This window comes from Rhinatrema bivittatum, chromosome 8, assembly GCF_901001135.1.
Source record: "Rhinatrema bivittatum chromosome 8, aRhiBiv1.1, whole genome shotgun sequence".
NCBI classification, from domain to species: Eukaryota; Metazoa; Chordata; class Amphibia; order Gymnophiona; family Rhinatrematidae; genus Rhinatrema; species Rhinatrema bivittatum.
Window position 1 is genome coordinate 82,939,226 of NC_042622.1, and position 19,295 is coordinate 82,958,520.

The 19,295-nt window shown below is 48.0% G+C and overlaps 1 protein-coding gene across 9 annotated transcripts in view; it reads left to right on the plus strand.

Moving 5' to 3' along the window:
• USP20 (ubiquitin specific peptidase 20) overlaps positions 1 to 19,295 on the plus strand; it is a 211,290-nt gene that overhangs the window by 125,702 nt on the left and 66,293 nt on the right. For all 9 annotated transcript variants that reach the window (XM_029614272.1, XM_029614271.1, XM_029614270.1 and 6 more), the window contains one exon: positions 15,015 to 15,212. In XM_029614272.1, coding sequence (XP_029470132.1) covers positions 15,015 to 15,175 — 161 coding nt within the window. In that variant the 3' untranslated portion in view covers positions 15,176 to 15,212. The remainder of the gene's footprint in view (positions 1 to 15,014; positions 15,213 to 19,295) is intronic.

Here is a 19,295-nt window from a genome sequence, read left to right on the forward strand (position 1 = left end):
GCCGGACCTAGCATCTCCCAGTGGGACCCTCCCTCAAACGGGGGCTCCCCAGGGACACAGCGTCTCTTAATTTAGACCCAGCATCTATCTCCTGGGTGGAATTCTTCAAAGGCTTGCATACCTTCGTCCGCATGCAACCGGAGCCTCCGATAATATGGCCACAACCTCCACCAGAGGACCTCAACATCCCAGGAACCTCTATGCCCAGGGAAGTGATTCCACCCCCCGGAAGCCCCACCTTCGGGGACACGGACAACTCAGATGAGGAATCAGAACCCCCGGAGGAAGGGGAACTCCCTCTGGGGACAGAGCCCCACCGAACCATGAGGCGCTTCTTCACCAAGGACGAGCTTCCAGGCCTGGTCACACACAGCTTGAAAGAGCTTGCTATCCCGGGCACAAGTGCCTCGGGGGAACCTAAGATGAATCCCCTGCTAGAGGGATTCCGTCAGACCTCCCGTCATTTCCCCACTATTACAAGCTGTCCAGCAGTTAATTGAACTGGAATGGGATGCCCCAGAGACTACGTTCAAAGGGGGGGCGTGCTCTGGCAGCCATGTACCCTCTGGACCCAGCTGCCAAAGACCTCCTGGCATGACCGAAAGTGGATGCCATGGTCTGCGCGGTTTCGAAGTGCACTACTATCCCAGTGGAGGGAGGAGCAGCACTCAAAGATACTGAAGACAGACGTCTGGAATCCATCCTCAAACAGTCCTTTGTCTCCGCTATGTCTCTACAGATTGTAGCCTGCTGTGCTGTGGTGACACGCGCCTGCTTATCACAGATCAGGAACAACACTCCTGGGGAAGCCCTGGAACCAGCAGTATCATTCCTCACGGATGCCGCTTCTGATCTGGTGCACACCGCAGCTAGAGGAGTGTCATCAGCCGTGGCAGCCAGAAGACAACTCTGGTTCCGAAGCTGGTCGGGCGACGCATCTTCCAAAATGAGACTCACAAGGATGCCCTTCAAGGGAATCCTCCTGTTCGGAAGCAAACTAGAGAAACTAGCCAACAAACGGGGCGAATCCCCACTGCCACGGCTACTGGAGGACAGGAATAAGAGAAACCAGCGACCCTTCCCCTGACTTCCAGGGGCAGAGGATCGCAGCGCTTCAACCCATACAGAAGCACAAATCAAGCGGCTCGCCCCGCAGGCAAGAGCCAGTCCTTTCGGAACAAGCACAACAAAAGGGGAGCTGGCTCGGGCCCAGACCCCAGTCGCACCCCACAATGAAAATCAGCCAACCTGTCCAAAGGAAGAAGCCATAGAGGGCAGACTTGCCCTATTCTACCAAAGATGGGTTGAGATAACTTCGGACAAGTGGGTCCTAGCCATCATTCGAGAGGGATATTACCTGAACTTCCACCACCTCCCTCTGGACAAGTTTGTGGAATCCCCCTGCCACAACCCTTCCAAGAGGATGGCAGTGGAAGCTACACTGACCAGATTGCTAGCCTTAGAGGCTATAACACCAGTGCCTCCACAACAAATAAATACTGGACATTATTCCATCTATTTTATCGTTCCCAAGAAAGAGGGGAACGTTCAGGCCCATCCTGGACCTCAAGTCGGTCAACCGTCACCTGAAGATTTCTCGCTTCCGCATGGAAACCCTATGCTCGGTAATAAGGGCGATACAACCGGGAGAGTTCCTTACATCCCTGGATCTGTCGGAAGCCTACCTACACGTTCCGATCCATCAAGAGCATCAGCGTTTTCTACGCTTCATGATCCTGGACTGTCACTACCAGTTCCGGGCACTACCATTCGGGTTAGCCACAGCACCCCGGACGTTCACCAAGATCATAGTGGTGGTGGCAGCAACACTGAGGAAGGAAGGAATCCTCGTACACCCTTATCTAGACAATTGGCTGATCAGGGCAAAATCCCCAGAGGAAAGCCACCAGGCGACCAACAGAATCAAAACTCTACTGGAGAGCCTTGGGTAGGTGGTCAACACAAACAAGAGCTGTCTGCGGCCCTCCCAGTCTCTAGAATACTTGGGGGTCTGGTTCAACACCAAACAAGACAAGGTCATCCTGACACCAACAAGGAGATCAAAACTGATGACCCAGTTGCGAACTGGGTCATCAGTTCGCAACTGTGACCCAGTTGAGCGAGCTTCGCCCCACAGCATGGGACTACCTACAAGTCCTCGGCCTCATGGCATCCACACTGGAAGTAGTACCATGGGCAAGAACTCACATGAGACCCCTACAGTGCTCGCTACTATCACGATGGAATCCACTGTCCCAGAACTACACCGTACGTCTTCAGCTCATGGACAAAGTTCAGACCCAACTATGATGGTGGCTACAAGAAGGCTATCTGAGCCAAGGAGTGAGACTGTCCTCAACAACCTGGATCCTGCTCACCACGGACGCCAACCTACGAGGATGGGGAGCACACTGCCAGGAGCTAACCGCCCAAGGGCAATGGAACAAAGAAGAGTCGGGGTGGAACATCAATTGCCTAGAAGCCCGGGCAGTCAGACTAGTCTGCCTATGGTTTGGTCACAGACTCAGAGACAAATCAGTCAGAGTAATGTTGGACAACACCACAACAGTGGCCTACATCAACAGTCAGGGAGGAACCAGAAGCCAACAGGTGTCTCTGGAAATAGACCACCTAATGGCATGGGCGGAAGCGAATCTTTAAGAGATCTCGGCCGTCCACATCGCGGGGAAAGACAGCGTTGCTGCGGATTACCTCAGCAGAGAAAGTCTAGACCCAGGAGAATGGAGGCTATCGACCACAGCATTCCAATTGATAGTAAACTGTTGGGGAACACCAACCATGGTCCTCCTGGCAAACCGGTCCAATGCCCAAGTGCCCAGCTTCTTCAGCCACAGGCGGGAACCCCAGTCCCAGGGAATCGATACCGTGGTACAGACCTGGTCACAGGAAACCCTGTTATACGCCTTCCCGCCGTGGCCCCTATTGGACGCAATCATCCGCAAGATTGAACACCACAAGGGACCAGTACCTCTAGTGGCCCCGGACTGGCCAAGAAGACCGTGGTACGCAGACATGCGAAGACTGCTGAGAGGGAACCCTCTCCCGCTACCTCCACACAGAGACCTGCTCCAACAAGGATCGATCCTCCGCGAGGATCCAGCTCGATTCTCTCTTACGGTCTGGCCATTGAGAGGACTCGCCTGAGGAAAAGAGCGGATACTCGGGGGCAGTAATTGACACCCTACTCCAAGCATGCAAGTTCTCCACATCCCTAACATACATAAGGATTTGGAGAGTATTCGAAGCCTGGTGCGAGGACCGCAACATTGTTCCACGCTCAGTCAAAATTCCTGCGATTTTGGAATTCTGCAGAATGGACTACAGAAGGGATTGTCTCTCAACTCCATCAAGGTACAGGTGGCTGCATTGTCATGCTACGGAACCAAGAGCGAGAGCGGCAGCATAGCCTCTCACCCGGATGTCTCCCGCTTTCTGAAAGGAGTCAAGCAGATCCGACCACCCCTAAAGTGGCTGGTGCCTCTTTGGAACCTCAACCTTAAAGAGAGTACCTGGAAGGCTATGACCACAAATGCTCATAGTTTGGGAAATAAAATCCCTGATCTGCAGGCCCTAATGGCTGAGGCAGAATTGGACATTGTTGCTATCACAGAAACATGGTTCACAGAATCTCATGAATGGGATACAACAATACCAGGCTACAACTTGTTAAGGAAGGACAGAGAGGATAGAAAAGGGGGAGGTGTGGCTCTTTATGTCAGAAACAACATCCAAGCATCTGAGCTACAAGGAAGTTGGGGTAAAGAAGAAGCTCTATGGGTCGACCTAAAAAAAGATGACGGAGTGTCCATTTATATTGGAGTGGTTTACAGGCCTCCAAAACCAAAAGGAAGAGCTGGACAGAGATCTGATTGAAGACATCCATAAGATAGGTAGGAAGGGAGAAGTGGTGATCGTGGGTGACTTTAATATGCCAGATGTAGACTGGAAAATCCCATCTGCAGAAACTAAAAATAGTAGAGCATTAATGGATGCCATGCAAGTATCTTTGTTCAAACAAATGGTGTTGGAAACCCACGAGGAGAAGGTGCTATACTCGACTTATTGCTCACTAATGCAGATAATGTCTCAGATGTCCAGGTGGGCGCCCACCTCAGCAGCAGTGATCATCAAACGGTATGGTTTAATATCACTAATAGAATAGGGAAAAGAACCACAAAGACCTGAGTTTTACAGTTCAAAAACACAGACTTTGAGGAAATGGGAAAGGTACCTGGAGGAAGAAATTAAAGGATGGGAGAACGAGAGAGATGTGGATCAGCAGTGGACCAATCTAAAAGGAGCAATCACCAAGGCAACTGCTCTATATGTTAGAAACATAAAGAAAAGCAAAAAAAAATTGAAACCTATCTGGTTCTCAAAGGAGGTGGCTGACAAAATTAAAGCTAAAAGAACAGCATTCAAGAAATATAAAGGATCCCAAAGGGAGGAGCACAAAGAAGAATATTTGTATCAACTGAGGGAGACTAAGAAAACAATCAAGTTGGCAAAAAATCAAGCAGAAGAGAGGATGCCAAGGAGATAAAAAATGGTGACAAAACATTTTTCAGATACATCAGCGAAAAGAGAAAGGTCCAAAGTGGTATAGTGAAATTGAAAGGTGGTAATGATCAATGTGTGGAGACAGACGAAGAAATGGCAGAAATATTAAACGAATACTTCAGCTCTGTGTTCACTAAGAAGACCCTGGAGAAGGACCCATCTCTACACAACAAGAAACTGGAGGGAAGTGGAATAGATGAAAATCCTGTTACAGTAGAAAATGTGTGGGACGAGCTAAAGAACCTGAAAGTGGGACAAAGCCATGGGGCCTGATGGGATTCATCCAAGGATATTGAGGGAGCTCAGAGATGTTCTGGCGGGTCGCTGTGTGACCTGTTCAATAGATCCCTAGAAACGGGAGAGGTGCCAAGAGATTGGAGAAGAGCGGTGGTGGTCCCGCTTCACAAGAGTGGGAACAGGGAGGAGGCTGGCAACGACAGGCCGGTTAGCTCACTTCGGTGGTGGGAAAAGTAATGGAGTCTCTGCTGAAAGAGAGAATAGTGAACTATCTACAGTCCGGAGAATTGATGGACCAGAGGCACATGGATCCACTAGGGGAAGATCCTGTCAGACAAATTGTGATTGACTTTTTTGACTGGGTAACCAAGGAATTGGATCGAGGAAGAGCGCTCGATGTCAGATACTTGGATTTCAGCAAAGCTTTTGATACGGTTCCGCACAGGGAGATTGGTGAATAAAACGAGAAGCTTAGGAGTGAGTGCCGAGGTGGTGACCTGGATTGCAAATTGGTTGACGGACAGAAGACAATGTGTGATGGTAAACGGAACCTTCTCTGAAGAGGAGAGCGGTTTAAGTGGTGTGTACCGCAAGGATCGGTGTTGGGACCGGTCCTGTTCAATATCTTTGTGAGCGACATTGCGGACGGGATAGAAGGTAAGGTTTGTCTTTTTGCGGATGACACTAAGATCTGCAACAGAGTGGACACGCCGGAAGGAGTGGAGAGAATGAGATGGGATCTAAGGAAACTGGAAGAGTGGTCGAAGGTATGGCAGCTGAGATTCAATGCCAAGAAGTGCAAAGTCATGCATATGGGGAGCGGAAATCCGAATGAACTGTATTCGATGGGGGGGGGGGGGAAAGGCTGATGTGCACGGAGCAGGAGAGGGACCTTGGGGTGATAGTGTCTAATGATATGAAGTCTGCAAAACAATGCGACAAGGCGATAGCAAAAGCCAGAAGAATGCTGGGCTGCATAGAGAGAGGAATATCGAGTAAGAAAAGGGAAGTGATTATTCCCTTGTACAGGTCCTTGGTGAGGCCTCACCTGGAGTACTGTGTTTCAGTTTCTGGAGACCGTATCTACAAAAAGACAAAGACAAGATGGAAGCGGGGTACAGAGAAGGGCGACCAGAAGGGGGAGGATCTTCATCGGATGACGTACGAGGAGAGATTGAAGAATCTAAATATGTACACCCTGGAGGAAAGGAGGAGCAGAGGTGATATGATACAGACTTTCAGATACTTGAAAGGTTTTAATGATCCAAAGGCAACGACAAACCTTTACCATAAGAAAAAAATCAGCAGAACCAGGGGTCACGATTTGAAGCTCCAGGGAGGAAGATTCAGAACCAATGTCAGGAAGTATTTCTTCACGGAGAGGGTGGTGGATGCCTGGAATGCCCTTCCGGAGGAAGTGGTGAAGACCAGAACTGTGAAGGACTTCAAAGGGGCGTGGGATAAACACTGTGGATCCATAAAGTCAAGAGGCCGCCAATGAAGAGTAGGTGACTCGCCAGAATGATGGCTACTGCCTGGAGACAATACCCTTATTCAATAAACATACACATGACTACTGTGACTCCAACATCACTCTAAGCTTCAACAGCAAGAGGAAATGTGGAAAAAAGGATTTGCACTCACAAAGACGGGAGTAGCTGGCTTGTTACGGCGGTTACTACCCCAAACCAAATAACCAAATTACTACCTCCACCTTCCTCTATTCCTGATGCCTTTCAACTAGCTTGATCACTCCTTTCTTATACTTCACTTTCAACTTCTGCTTCAACGGCAGGGGAGAAGAAAAACTGTTACTTCACACATCCAGCAGAGCTCTCTGCTTCAACGGCAGGGGAGAAGAAAAAAGGGTTCGCACTCACAAAGCGGGGAGTAGCTGGCTTGTTACGGTGGTTACTACCCCAAACCAAATGTACCTGATACTTCACTCTCGACGCATATCCAGCATGGCTCTCTGCTTCAACGGCATGGGAGAAAGACTGATACATCACGAATTTCCAGCATAGCTCTCTGCTTCAACGGCAGGGGAAAAGAAAAACTGATACTTCACGCATATCCAGCATAACTTCAACGGCAGGGGAGAAGAAAAAAGGATTCACACTCACAAAGCGGGGAGTAGCTGGCTTGTTACGGCGGTTACTACCCCAAACCAAATGTGCCTGATACTTCACTTTCGATGCATATCCAGCATAGCTCTCTGCTTCAACGGCAGGGGAGAAGAAAAAAGCTGATGCCTCACGCATGTCCAGCGTGGCTCCCTGCTTCAACGGCAGGGGAGAAGATAAACAACCAATAGGGGCTGTATAACATGGTCTGGGTAAAAACAGATAGGCATGGGTGTGGCTTGCTTATTGCGGCGGTTACTACCCCTACTACCTCTAACTAATCAAGCTAGATATTTCACTTGGATGCAGCTCCATCACCGCTCTCTACATTAATGGTGGGGGTGGAAGGGAAATAGATCCAAGAGCTAAGAGAAACAGATAAGTATGAGAGAAAAAATGAGGGAAGCTTGCTGGGCAGACTGGATGGGCCATTTGGTCTTCTTCTTCCGTCATTTCTATGTTTCTATGTTTCTATGGTCCTAGATTTCTTAGCAGGAGTCTCTTTCAGACCTCTTCGCGGCCTGTCTCTCCGACTATTAACATTGAAGACAGCCTTCCTGGTGGCAGTCTGTTCGGCCCGTCGAATCTCCGAGCTACAAGCACTGTCCTGCCGGGAGCCGTTCCTAAGACTCTTCCCGGGAACCATCCAGTTACGCACAGTTCCGTCACTCCTCCCCAAAGTGGTGTCTCACTTCCATCTCAACTAAATCATCTCACTACCATCGCCAGATGAGCATAAGAATTCGGAAGAGTCTCACAGTCTATGCCATCTCAACGTCGGCAGACTCCTAGTCCGATACCTGGAAAGGTTGGAATCCGTATGAAAGACGGACCATTTATTCGTCCTTCACAGCGAGAAGAAGCAAGGGGAAGCGGCCTCGCGAGCAACCATAGCCCACTGGATCAAAGAAGTCATCAAGGCGGCCTACGTAGAAGCAGGCAAGCCACCACCTTTACAAGTCAAGGCCCATTCCACTCGAGCCCAGGCAGTGTCCTGGGCAGAAACCAAGATGCTGTCACCCACCGAGATCTGTCGGGCGGTGACATGGTCCTCCATCCACACCACCTCCAGGTTTTACCGCTTGGATGTTCAGGCTCGAGAGGACACAGCATTTGCAAGGGCAGTACTAAATGGGTCATGGGCAGCCTCCCACCCGGTTCGGGAGTAGCTTTTATACATCCCATTGGTCCTGAGTCCATCTGCTACACGCTAGGAAATGGAGAAATTACTTATCTGATAATTTCGTTTTCCTTAGTGTAGACAGATGGACTTAGCAACCCACCCACGGCTGCCGTCACTCATGGAATTCTAGAGTGACATCACAGACAGTGAGTGATTCACGGGTAAGCCATGCTTTTCTCCAACTAGAACACCCATCCTACCGGGTGTCGACGTTTCTCGGTTGAGGGTACTGGTGGTCTCCAGCTATAACCAATTCAACCAGATCAAATTATTTAAGTTAACCAAGTTATAAAGTTAATCAGGTTATTCAAATTATTCAGTCATACATATATCCACAATTGCTTTTCGAGGAGAATGCTGAAGAGCTGCACTTCCTGCAGGGGTATATGTACTAGGGCTGACGTCAGATTGAAATCTGATCAGTCTCCAACTGCTATCAGGAGTACACTATACCCATTGGTCCTGAGTTCATCTGTCTACACTAAGGAAAACGAAATTATCAGGTAAGTAATTTCTCCATTGGAACACCTTAAGGTCCCTGAGGTGGACGCGGCGGTATCGGCAGTCACTAAGAAAACTACCATCCCAGTGGTGGGGGCTGCGGCACTTAGGGATGTGCAGGACCACAAGCTGGAACTGCATCTGAAGCACTTGTTTGAGGACTCCTCCTTGGGTCTTTGGGCAGCGGTATGCACAAACATGATGCAATGGGCATGTTTGTTTGGATTCAGAAGACACAGGAACCGGCGTCCTCTGGTGTCCTGTCCAATCTCAGGTAGCCCGCCTGGAGGCGGCGGTTGCCTATGTGGCGGATGCCTTATATGACTTGGTGCGTACTGCTGCCTGGACCATGGCTTCTGTGGCTCCGCAATTGGGCAGCGGATGCGTCCTGTAAGTCGCAATTGTGTAACCATCCTTTTCAGGGGAAGCTGCTGTTTGGAGAGGACTTGGACCAGCTGATGAAATCTCTGGGAAAATGCAAGGGCAATAAGCTGCCTGAAGATAGGAAGCCTTATAAGAAATCCTTTGGTCGACGGACCCGATTTTTGGATTCTCGAAAACATGTGGTGCCAGGCAGTCCACTTCTTGTCCATAGTCCTGTCGCTGCGCCGGCCATCCTGCAAGAGGAGGCTTCGGTCAGGGGGCTGAAATTGGTAAACCTGCCCAATGAAGTCAGGCCCGCCCATCCATCGTGCAGGATGATCGGGGGCAGGTTGTTCCATTTTTACGAGGAGTGGGCCAGGATCACCTCCGATCGCTGGGTGCTGGATGTAGTAAAGGACGGTTACGCCTTAGAATTTTCTCGGCCTCTCAAGGATGCCTTCCTGGAATCATGCTGCATTTCCCACAACAAGTAGGCCATGGTGGAAGACACCCTACAAAGATTTTTGAGCCTGGATGCCATTGTCCCCGTCCCGCCAGACGAGCAGGGAATGGGGCGGTATTCCATTTTTTTCATGGTTCCCAAGAAAGAGGGTATTTTCCGCCCCATTCTGGACCTGCAGTAGGTGAATCGCAGCCTGAAGGTTCCCCGCTTTCGGATGGAGACTCTCTGAACTCTCATCGCAGCTGTCCGGAAGAGAGAATTCCTCGCCTCCTTGGATCTCACCGAGGCATACCTACACATCCCGATTTGCAGCGATCACTGGAAGTTCTTGCGTTTCAAGATTCTGGGTCAACATTTCCAGTTCTGGGCGCTTCCATTCAGCCTGGCGATGGCCCCGCGCACCTTTACCAAGGTGTGATGGTCATGGTGGCAGCAGCCCTCAGGAAGGAATGGGTGATGATTCACCCGTACCTTGATGATTGGCTGATTCAAGCCAAGTCAGAAGAGGACTTTGTGAGGGCGGTATACTGGGCGACCCATTGCCTCCAGTGCCTAGGTTGGATGATCAACGAGGCGAAGAGTCATTTGACTTCGTCACAGTTCCTGGAATATTTGGGAGCTCGCTTCAACACCTTCCTGGGCAGGAAGTGCAAGTTGCAGCAGCAAGTGCGTCTTCTACTGCATCTCCCGATTCCCAGAGTGTGGGACTATCTGCAAGTCCTGGGTTCCATGGATTCGATGCTGGAATTGGTTCCTTGGGCCTTCGCTCAAGAGAACTAATGCCTCGGTGGAATCCGGTGTCGGAGCAGTACCAGTTACCATTGCTGTTGTCGCAGCAGGCCAGGTCCAGCCTGGAATGGTGGCTGTCGGAAGCCAACTTACAAAAGAGGATGCCCCTCGACTTCATGGATTGGGTGATCATGTCGATGGATGCTAGCCTCCAGGGCTGGGAAGTGGTGTGCTGCGGCTCAGGGTACATGGTCCATCAATCACCTAGCGATGAGAGCTGTCCACAAGGCATTGGTGGCATTCCAGTCCCTAGTGTAGGGGAGAATGGTTTGCGTCTTCTTGGACAACGTCACCATGGTGGCCTATCTCAGCAGCCAGGGAGGAACCAGGAGTCCGGCCATGGCGCAGGAGGCTCATCTCCTGTTTGCTTGGGTCAAGCTTCATCTGGAAGGAATCGCAGCCTTTCATGTGGCAGGCATGGACAACATGCAGGCAGACTTCCTCAGCCGTCAACAGCTGGACCCCGGGGAGTGGGAACTGTCCCGGGAGGCTTGGAATCACATTTGTGCCAAATGGGGAGCCCCCCCAGCTGGACCTCATGGCTACCTGTATCAACTCAAAGAAGGATCGGTTCTTCAGCCGAAAGGAGGAGGTTGGGGCGGTGGGAATAGTCTCCCTAGTCTGCAAGTGGCCAACCAGAATCCTCCTGTATGTCTTCCCTCCTTGGCCACTAATTGGATGAGTCCTGTGGTGCATAGAGGATCATCCCGGTTCGGTAATCCTGGTGGCCCCGGAGTGGCCATGGCGGCCGTGGTTTGTGGATCTGGTCCGGCTGGCAACCAACGGCTGTTGTGCCTGGCTCATCTGCCGGACCTCTCACGCCAAGGTCCCATCTTTTCGGATTGGGAGGATTGCTTCTCTCTCGTGGCCTGGCTTTTGGGAGGCGGTGGTTACAAATGAAGGGGTATTCCGAACAGGTGATTTCCATCCTACTTCAGGCCAGGTGGCCCTCAACTTCTATGGCTTATGTCTGGCTGTGGAAGGTGTTTGAAGCCTGGTGTGATTAGCAAGGTTTGGTGCCGTTTTCGGTGACCATTCCTCAGGTTTTGGCTTTTCTGCTGCAGGGGTTGTCAAAAGACTTGGCTTATAACCCCCTCCGGGTTCAGGTTTCGGCCCTAGAATGCCTCTGAAGCCAGATAGGCAGCAGACCCCTGGCCAGCCACCCGGACGTAGTCCGTTTTCTGAAAGGGGTAAAGCATCTTCATCCTCCGATTCGCAAGATGTGCCCGGAGTGGAATCTTAACCTACCGGTAGTACTACAGGCGCTCTGTGATACCCCCCCTTTGAGCCTCTGGGATGCACCTCCTTAAAGGACCTTACATTGAAGATGGTGTTCTTGGTGGCCATTTGTTCCGCTAGACGTATTTCAGAATTGTGGGCCCTGTCCTGTAGGGATCCCTTTCCTGCGCATTTCGGCTGATAAAGTGTCCCTGCGTATGGTACCCTCCTTTTTGCCAAAAGTAGTATCTGTCTTCCATGTCAATCAGACCGTGGAGTTGCCCGGTTTCCCTGAATGGTCTCGTGACTTGGCTCTGGGAAGAGACCTTCATCTTCCAGATGTTCACCGGTTTCTCCTTCGCTATTTGAAGGTCACTAACTCTTTTCGGAAGCCTGACCACCTTTTTGTTTTGTTTGGGGGTCCGAAGAAGGGTAAGAAGGCATCCAAGGCCTCCTTGGCTCATTGGCTGAAGGAAATGGTAAGGGCCGATCCGTTCTAGCTAGTTTGAAAGCTCACTCGACGAGGTGCAAACGACTTCTTGGGCGGAGTGTCAGTTGTTTTGCCCGGAAGAGATTTGCAAGGCCACAGTTTGGTCCTCCCTGCATACCTTTACAAGATATTACTGTCTGGATGTCAGGGCTCCGGACCAAGCGCTTTTGGAGAAAGTGTCCTGCAAGCGGGTCTTTCGGGTTCCCACCCGATGTAATGTGGCTTTGGTACATCCCACTGGTCTGGACTGATCTGGGTATGTACAGGAAAGGAAAATTGGTTCTTACCTGCTAATTTTCGTTCCTGTAATACCACAGATCAGTCCAGGGACCCACCCGGGTGCAACTGCCGAAAGACTGATTTACCTGGTATTTAGCCGCTGCAGATATGAAATCTATCAGAATTCATCTATGCCAATTTGTCTGATAAGAACCGTGGTGCGGACCTGGGTTTTTCAGGTTCGAGGGTTTTTTTGTTTCTGGCCCCTTGAGGAATTTCTTTCATGTTTGCCCTTTTTGGGAGTTAAATGGTTGTTTTTTTGTATGTTGTTTCTTGATTTGGTATATTTATTTATTTTTATTTATTTAAGTGTTTTTATACCACTTTTACAAACAAAGTTTAGTCAATACGGTTCACATAAATGTAAATCATAAAATAAGTAATAGCTAAACATTAACATAAATCTCATAATAAATAAAATTAGTAATTTATCAAAAAAGTAAACACATCAAAACAATAATCGATGATTAAACAAACATACTAAAACAATAATCAGGTGTCAACTTGTAGCCACTGCAAATGTCAGGGGAAGAGGAGTTTAGGGAAGGTATTTTTCAAAATATACATAAGGATTAATAGGAGGGGAATTTCCAGGTTGTGTAAATGAAGAAATTAGTGTTTAGAAGATGTAATTTTGAAAGCATTCTGAAACAAATATGTTTTTAAGGATTTCTTGAATTGTATTCGGTTTGATAGTAATCGTAGTGAATCGGGTAGTGCATTCCAAAGGGTGGGGCCTGCTACTGAGAAGGCCCTTTTCCTTGTAATATCAAGTCTAGATAGTCGAGGTGAAGGAATGTCCAAAAGGTTTTTTGTTAAGGATCTCAGGTGTCTGGTGGGTTTGTAAATGTGGAGCCTCGAAGTTTTGTTCTCTGCCTCCATCTGTTGGTAGGAGTGCATAACCCACTGGTCTGGACTGATCTGTGGTATTACAGGAACGAAAATTAGCAGGTAAAAACCAATTTTCCTTTATAATTCTCATCACTTTCTTAGAAATTCCCTGTATTTATCCCATGCTTTCTTTAATTCAGATACTGTTTATGTCTCTACCACCTCCACTGGGAGGCTGTTCTACACATTCACCAACCTCTCTGTAAAGAAACATTTCCTAAGATTACTCCTGAGTCAACCCTCTTTCATCATCATCTCATGACCCCTCGTTCTAGTGCCTCCTTTCCATTGAAAAAGGCTCACCTTCTGTGCATGGAAATCTTTGAGATATTTGAATATCTCTATCATATCTCCCCTATTTTGCCTTTCCTCTAGGGTATACATATTTAGATCTTTAAGTATATCACCTTATGCTTTAGAACAAAGATCATTGACCATTTTAGTAGCTACTCTCTGGACCAACTCCATCGTGTTTACATCCTTTTGAAGGTGAGGTCTCCAGAATTGTACACAGTATTCTAAGTGAGGTCTCACCAGGGACCTTTTCAGGGGCAATATCACCTCCCTTTTTCTGCTGACCATTCCTCTCCCTATGCAGCCAAGCATTGTTCTGGCTTTTACCATCACTTTATCCACCTGTTTGGCTACCTTAAGATCATCAGATACCATTACCCCCAGGTGTTGCTCTTTCTTTGTGCTTAGAAGAATTTCACCACCAATATTGTATCTTTCCCTTGGGTTTTTGCATCCTAAATAAATTACTCTGCATGTTTTAGCATTAAATCTTAGCTACCAGACCTTAGACCATTCCTCGAGCTTCTCTAGATTCCTCCTCATGTTTTCTATTTCTTCCTGGCTGTTAACCCTGTTACAGATTTTGGTATCATTGGCAAAGAGATAAAACTTTCCTGGCAACACTTTAAGAACATAAGAACATGCCATACTGGGACAGACCAAGGGTCCATCAAGCCCAGCATCCTGTTTCCAACAGTGGCCAATCCAGGCCATAAGAACCTGGCAAGTTCCCAAAAACTAAGTCTATTTCATGTTACCGTTGCTAGTAATAGCAGTGGCTATTCTCTAAGTCAACTTAATTAATAGCAGGTAATGGACTTGTTCTCCAAGAACTTATCCAATCCTTTTTTAAACCCAGCTACACCAACTACACCAACTGCACTAACCACATCCCCTGGCAACAAATTCCAGAGCTTAACTGCATTGAATGAAAAAAGAATTTTCTCCGATTAGTTTTAAATGTGCTACTTACTAACTTCATGGAGTGTCCCCTAGTCCTTCTATTATCCGAAAGAGTAAATAACTGATTCACATTAACCCGTTCTAGACCTCTCATGACTTTTGTAATGTTACTCACAAAAATGTTGAAAAGAATCTGTCCAAGGATTGATCCCTGAGGCACACCACTAGTACCAACCCCCTCCGCAGAGAAAACTCCATTTACCGCTATTCTTTGTCACTTTCCACTCAGCCAGTTTCTAACCCAGTCAGTCAGTCTGTCTGGTCATTCTAAGTTTCACAGAGTTGTGGCTCTTTAAACTAACTCTAGAATGTCCATTCATGTGTCACCCAGTATTAATTCACCCAGGCAGGGCCAGCTAAGAAAAGTAGGCCCCTATGTAAGGTTCTGATGTGATACTTAATAAGAGAAATCGTTTTCTAAATTTCCCAAATAATTTTTATTTATTTAAGAAGGCTTTATGAGCTTTTTTTGTTTGCAAATTCTTCAATTACAATTGAAATTTTTATTTATACATGTTAGAAATTTACAAATATACTATTGACTTAATAGAGAATGGTTGTGCTGGGGAGGATATATGCCTGGTGTGGCAAGGGCTTGGCTTGCGTAGAGGTGTCTAGGAGCATTCTTTATTTCCTCAGGAGCTGACTATGGGCAAATTTCAGAGGAAACTTGGAATTACTTGTTCACACTGTATGGAGGGGGTCCAGAAATCGCCATTCGACAAAGTGTAGCTCAGCTTCAAGAACCAGAGAATCTACACGGAGAGCAGAAAATTGAGGCAGAGACACGGGCCATATGAACCATGGGAGACGACAAACTAGTACCACATGGCAAAGGTATAATAGGGATCTGAGTAGCCTGGGATATCAGGGCACATTGAGTGGGAAAGGTTGACTGGCTAGTTGTGAGAGTGAAATTGGATGTCGTATGAGAGTACAAAAGCAGGAAATTCCTTTTCAGGCTGTGCATTGCCTAATGCGCTTCCCTTTTTCATTATATGATAACATTTTTGAGGGGAGGAGGGAGGGATGTGCTATGTTTCTTTCTTGTGAGAATAACACAAAGTTGTTAACCTATGAGAGGTGTTCTCCATGGACTGCAGAACAAACAGCTACATAAGATGGATGATGTCATCTCACAGTGTCGAGTCAGGAATTTTCTCTTTCATAGCTCAGAGCTTAATTCCCATGCATGCTTTCTAAGCATGCATGGGAATTCCTGTGCTGCCGTTGCCATGCCCCCTTCCCTTAGTCTATCTTGTAGCTAAGTTTAACTTCCCAGGGATGTACTGGGTGGCTGACTGCTGTCCATAAACTCCTGTTAGAGGTAAAAGCAGCCTCACTTTCTCAGTGGACAAGCAGACAGACACACAAGATGGGATTCCCTAGCGGAGGGTTGCAATTGAATATTTGTGTTCACAGTTTTTCTGTCAACCCGTATTAGTACAGAAGGAAGTTGAATATTCTATTTAAAAATATTTCTCATCATAGATTGTCCAGTAATACTGTCTGTGCATTATTCTTATTCTAGACAGTAATTTTTTGTAAAGGTTTGTATTGTTGACCACGTAACTGCCTTATAGATGTCTTGGATGGATGCTGAGTTAAAATGTGCCATTGTGGCAGCATCTGCATGCACTTGATGAGCTTTTATTGATTTTGTAATTTTGAGGTCTAAAGCTGCATAACAATGTGAGTCCACCATCTAGATAATCTGGTAGCTGAATTTCCATTTTTGATTATTTCATAGGATATAAATATTTGCGATTTCCTATATGGTCTTGTTCTGTCCAGATAAAATAGAAGGGCTCTTTTGCAGTCTATCAATACAATAAGCAAGGCTTGCTCTGCTGGTGTTTGATAGGGATTTGGAAAAAATGTTGGCAATGTTATAGCTTGGTTCAGATGAAACTGTGAAACTACTTTTGGTAGGAATTTTGGCTGATTCCTGAACATCACTCTTGTTTTTAAATATCTGGGTGTATGGAGGATACATAACCAGTGCTTGTAGTTCACTTACTGTTCAGGCTGATGATGTTGCAATTAAAAATTAGTATTTTCCCTGTATGTACCCAGATCAGTCCAGACTCCTGAGTTTTGCCTCCCCTCCAGCAGACTGAGACAGAGAAAGTTTAGCTGACACTGCCATATAACCTGGTATGCTACCTGTCTCCAGCAGATGGTGGTGGTGGTGCAAAACCTGCAGTCTGGAAATTAGTTTAAAAAAAAAAAAAAAAAAAAAAGTAAAGTTAGTGAGGGATTAGGAAAAGAAGAGGAGTTCCTCCCAGAAGGTTGGCAGGTCCTGGTGGGGCCATCCCTTCTGGTCTTGAGGTGGATGAGCAGGGGGTTGGGGACCCTTTTTGGCTCAGCCATTTTTGCTGCTGGGGGAGGATAACTGGTGGTGCCAGCTCCCTTACCCCAGGAGGATGTCCAGAGCCTGCTGCCCAGCTTCAGGGAAATGTTCATAGCTTTAAAGTTAGAAGAAAAAAAAAAAGTCGTCTTTTTTTTTTTCTTTTTGGAGTGTTGTCTGTTCAGCAGGGCAGATCGCAGGCACTCCTGTAGGTGCAGGACTGTGTCTTTCAGTGTCTTTGGAGGGGACGCATGCAACCGAGCTGGTGGGATCTATGCCAAGGGCCCAGCAAGAGGCCCAAAGTTACGTGGGCCAGTGTGGTGACCAGGGTTCGGCGAGTCCTGGGTCAGACTGCACATTCGGAAGCTGTGGACAAGGCCTCGAGGGAGTCTGAGGACGGGGAGCCTCCAGCAGAGGACTCCCCAAAGGAAGATTCTTCTCCGGAGTGACAGGATCCAGATGAGGGGCGGGGTCAACTCCAACTGTGGAAGAAGACGATCCTAAGGTGGTTCACCTTTTCCACAGGGAGGAATTGTGGCTCTGTATTCTTAAGGAGCTGGGAATTAAGGTACCGTGGGAGGAATCTGATCAGTAAGAGATGGACCCAGTCATAGATGGCTTAAGAGTCCAGCGAAGGCCTTCCCCTTTTGTAAATCAGTAAAGAAGCTAGTGGTTGGGAAGTGGGAGTCTCCAGAGACCGTTTGAAGGTTGGTAGGGCAATGGACAAATTATATCCCTTGCTGGAGAATACGCTGGAATTGTTGAGGCTGCCAAGGTAGATGCCTCAGTGTCGTCTGTTATGAAGAAAACAACCATTCCCGTGGCTTGTTCTATGGCGCTGAAAGATATGCAGGACAGGAAGTAAGAAGTCCATCTCAAAAAGATATTTGAAGTGTCTGCTCTAGGCATTCGTGCTGTGGTTTGCAGTTTTATGCTTCGGTTGGTAGCTGCAGACAGACAAGTCAGCGTCAGAGGCTGAGCGGCTGGAAGCCATGGTGGCCTATGGAGCAGATGCATTATATGAGCTCATCCGAATGTCTTCCAGGACTATGATGTCAGTGGTCTCGGCCAGGCGGCTCCTTTGGTTGCGGAACTGGTCAGCGGACATTTGGGATAAGTCTTGGAGGCATTACCCTTTAAGGGGAAACTGATTTTTGGAGAGGACTTAGAGGAGCTCGTGAAGCATCTGGGTGAAAATAAAGGGCATAAATTGCTGGAGGATAAGCCGAAAGGCAGCAAAGGATCCTTCTCTACATGGCCTTGCTTTTGGATGAATCAGCAGTTTTGGCAGAATGGGGCTTTGGGAGGAGCCCAGAGACAAGGCACTGGGAGGCAACAGTTCTGAAACCAATCCTTTCATGGTTGAAAGCCAAATAGAGATGATTCTGGCTAGGGGGCGTTGGGATCCAAGTCTGCCCAATGAATTGATGCCGGTCCACTCTTCAGTGCCGGCCATATGAGGTCAGTTGACTTTTTTGTTCGAGGAGTGGGCCAAGATCACGTTGGACCAATGGGTCCTAAGTGTGAAAAGACTTTAGAATTTTCTCGCCTACTAAAGGACTTTTTCATGGTGTCTCCTTGCACCTCCATAGACAAAAGACGGGTGGTTCAGGAAACCATTGACCGTTTATGGAGGCTGGGAGCCATCTTCCCCCCCCCCCCCCCCCGTACCTGTGGAGGAACGGGAGACAGGAAGGTATTCCATTTATTTTGTGGTCTCAAAGAAGGAAGGGACTTTCTACTCTCTTGGATCTAAAAAAGGTGAACGTGGCTCTTGAAGTTCCTTGTTTTTGGATGGAGACTGTGCGTTTGATTGCAGCAGTGCGCAATGAGAGTTTTTGGCCTCTCTGGATTTGACCGAAGCTTACTTGCACATAGCAATCTGGCCAGATCATCAGAGATTCCTGAGGTTCATGATTCTCGGGACACGTTTTCAGTTTTGCGCCATTCCCTTTGGGTTGGCAACTGTGCCGAGAACCTTCACCAAGGGTGATGGTTGTGGTGGTGGCGGCGGCTCTCAGGAAGGAGGGCATTCTAGTTCATCTGTATCTGGACAATTGGCTTTGCAGATAGGCAGTGGTACTGCAGCACTTAAGGTCCCTGGGTTGGATTGTGAATCTGTCGAAAAGTTAGTTAACCCCTTCTCAGGTGTTTGAGTTCCTGGGGGCGCGTTTCGACACCAGGATCTGGAAAGTGTTTCTCACTAGGGAGTGCATCAGCAGGCTGCAGAGGCAGGTTTGCAGTTTGTTGGAGAATATGGTTCCCAAGGTGTGGGATTACCTGCAGGTTCTCGGCTCCATGGCTTCCACGATGGAATTGGTTCCTTGGGTGTTTGCTTATATGAGACCGCTGCAGAGTGCGTTGCTTTCCTGGTGAGATCCGTTGTCGGAGCAGTTTCATCTACCGTATATCTTATGGAGATGGCCAGGTCCAGTTTCTCATGGTGGCTTGGTCGAGACCTAGTAGTGGTCACAACCGATGCCAGCTGCTCCGGTTGGGAGGCTGTGTGCCAGAGTCAGTTGGAGGAAGAGGCATCGGGATCTATCAGTTGCTTATAGACGAGCGGTGCA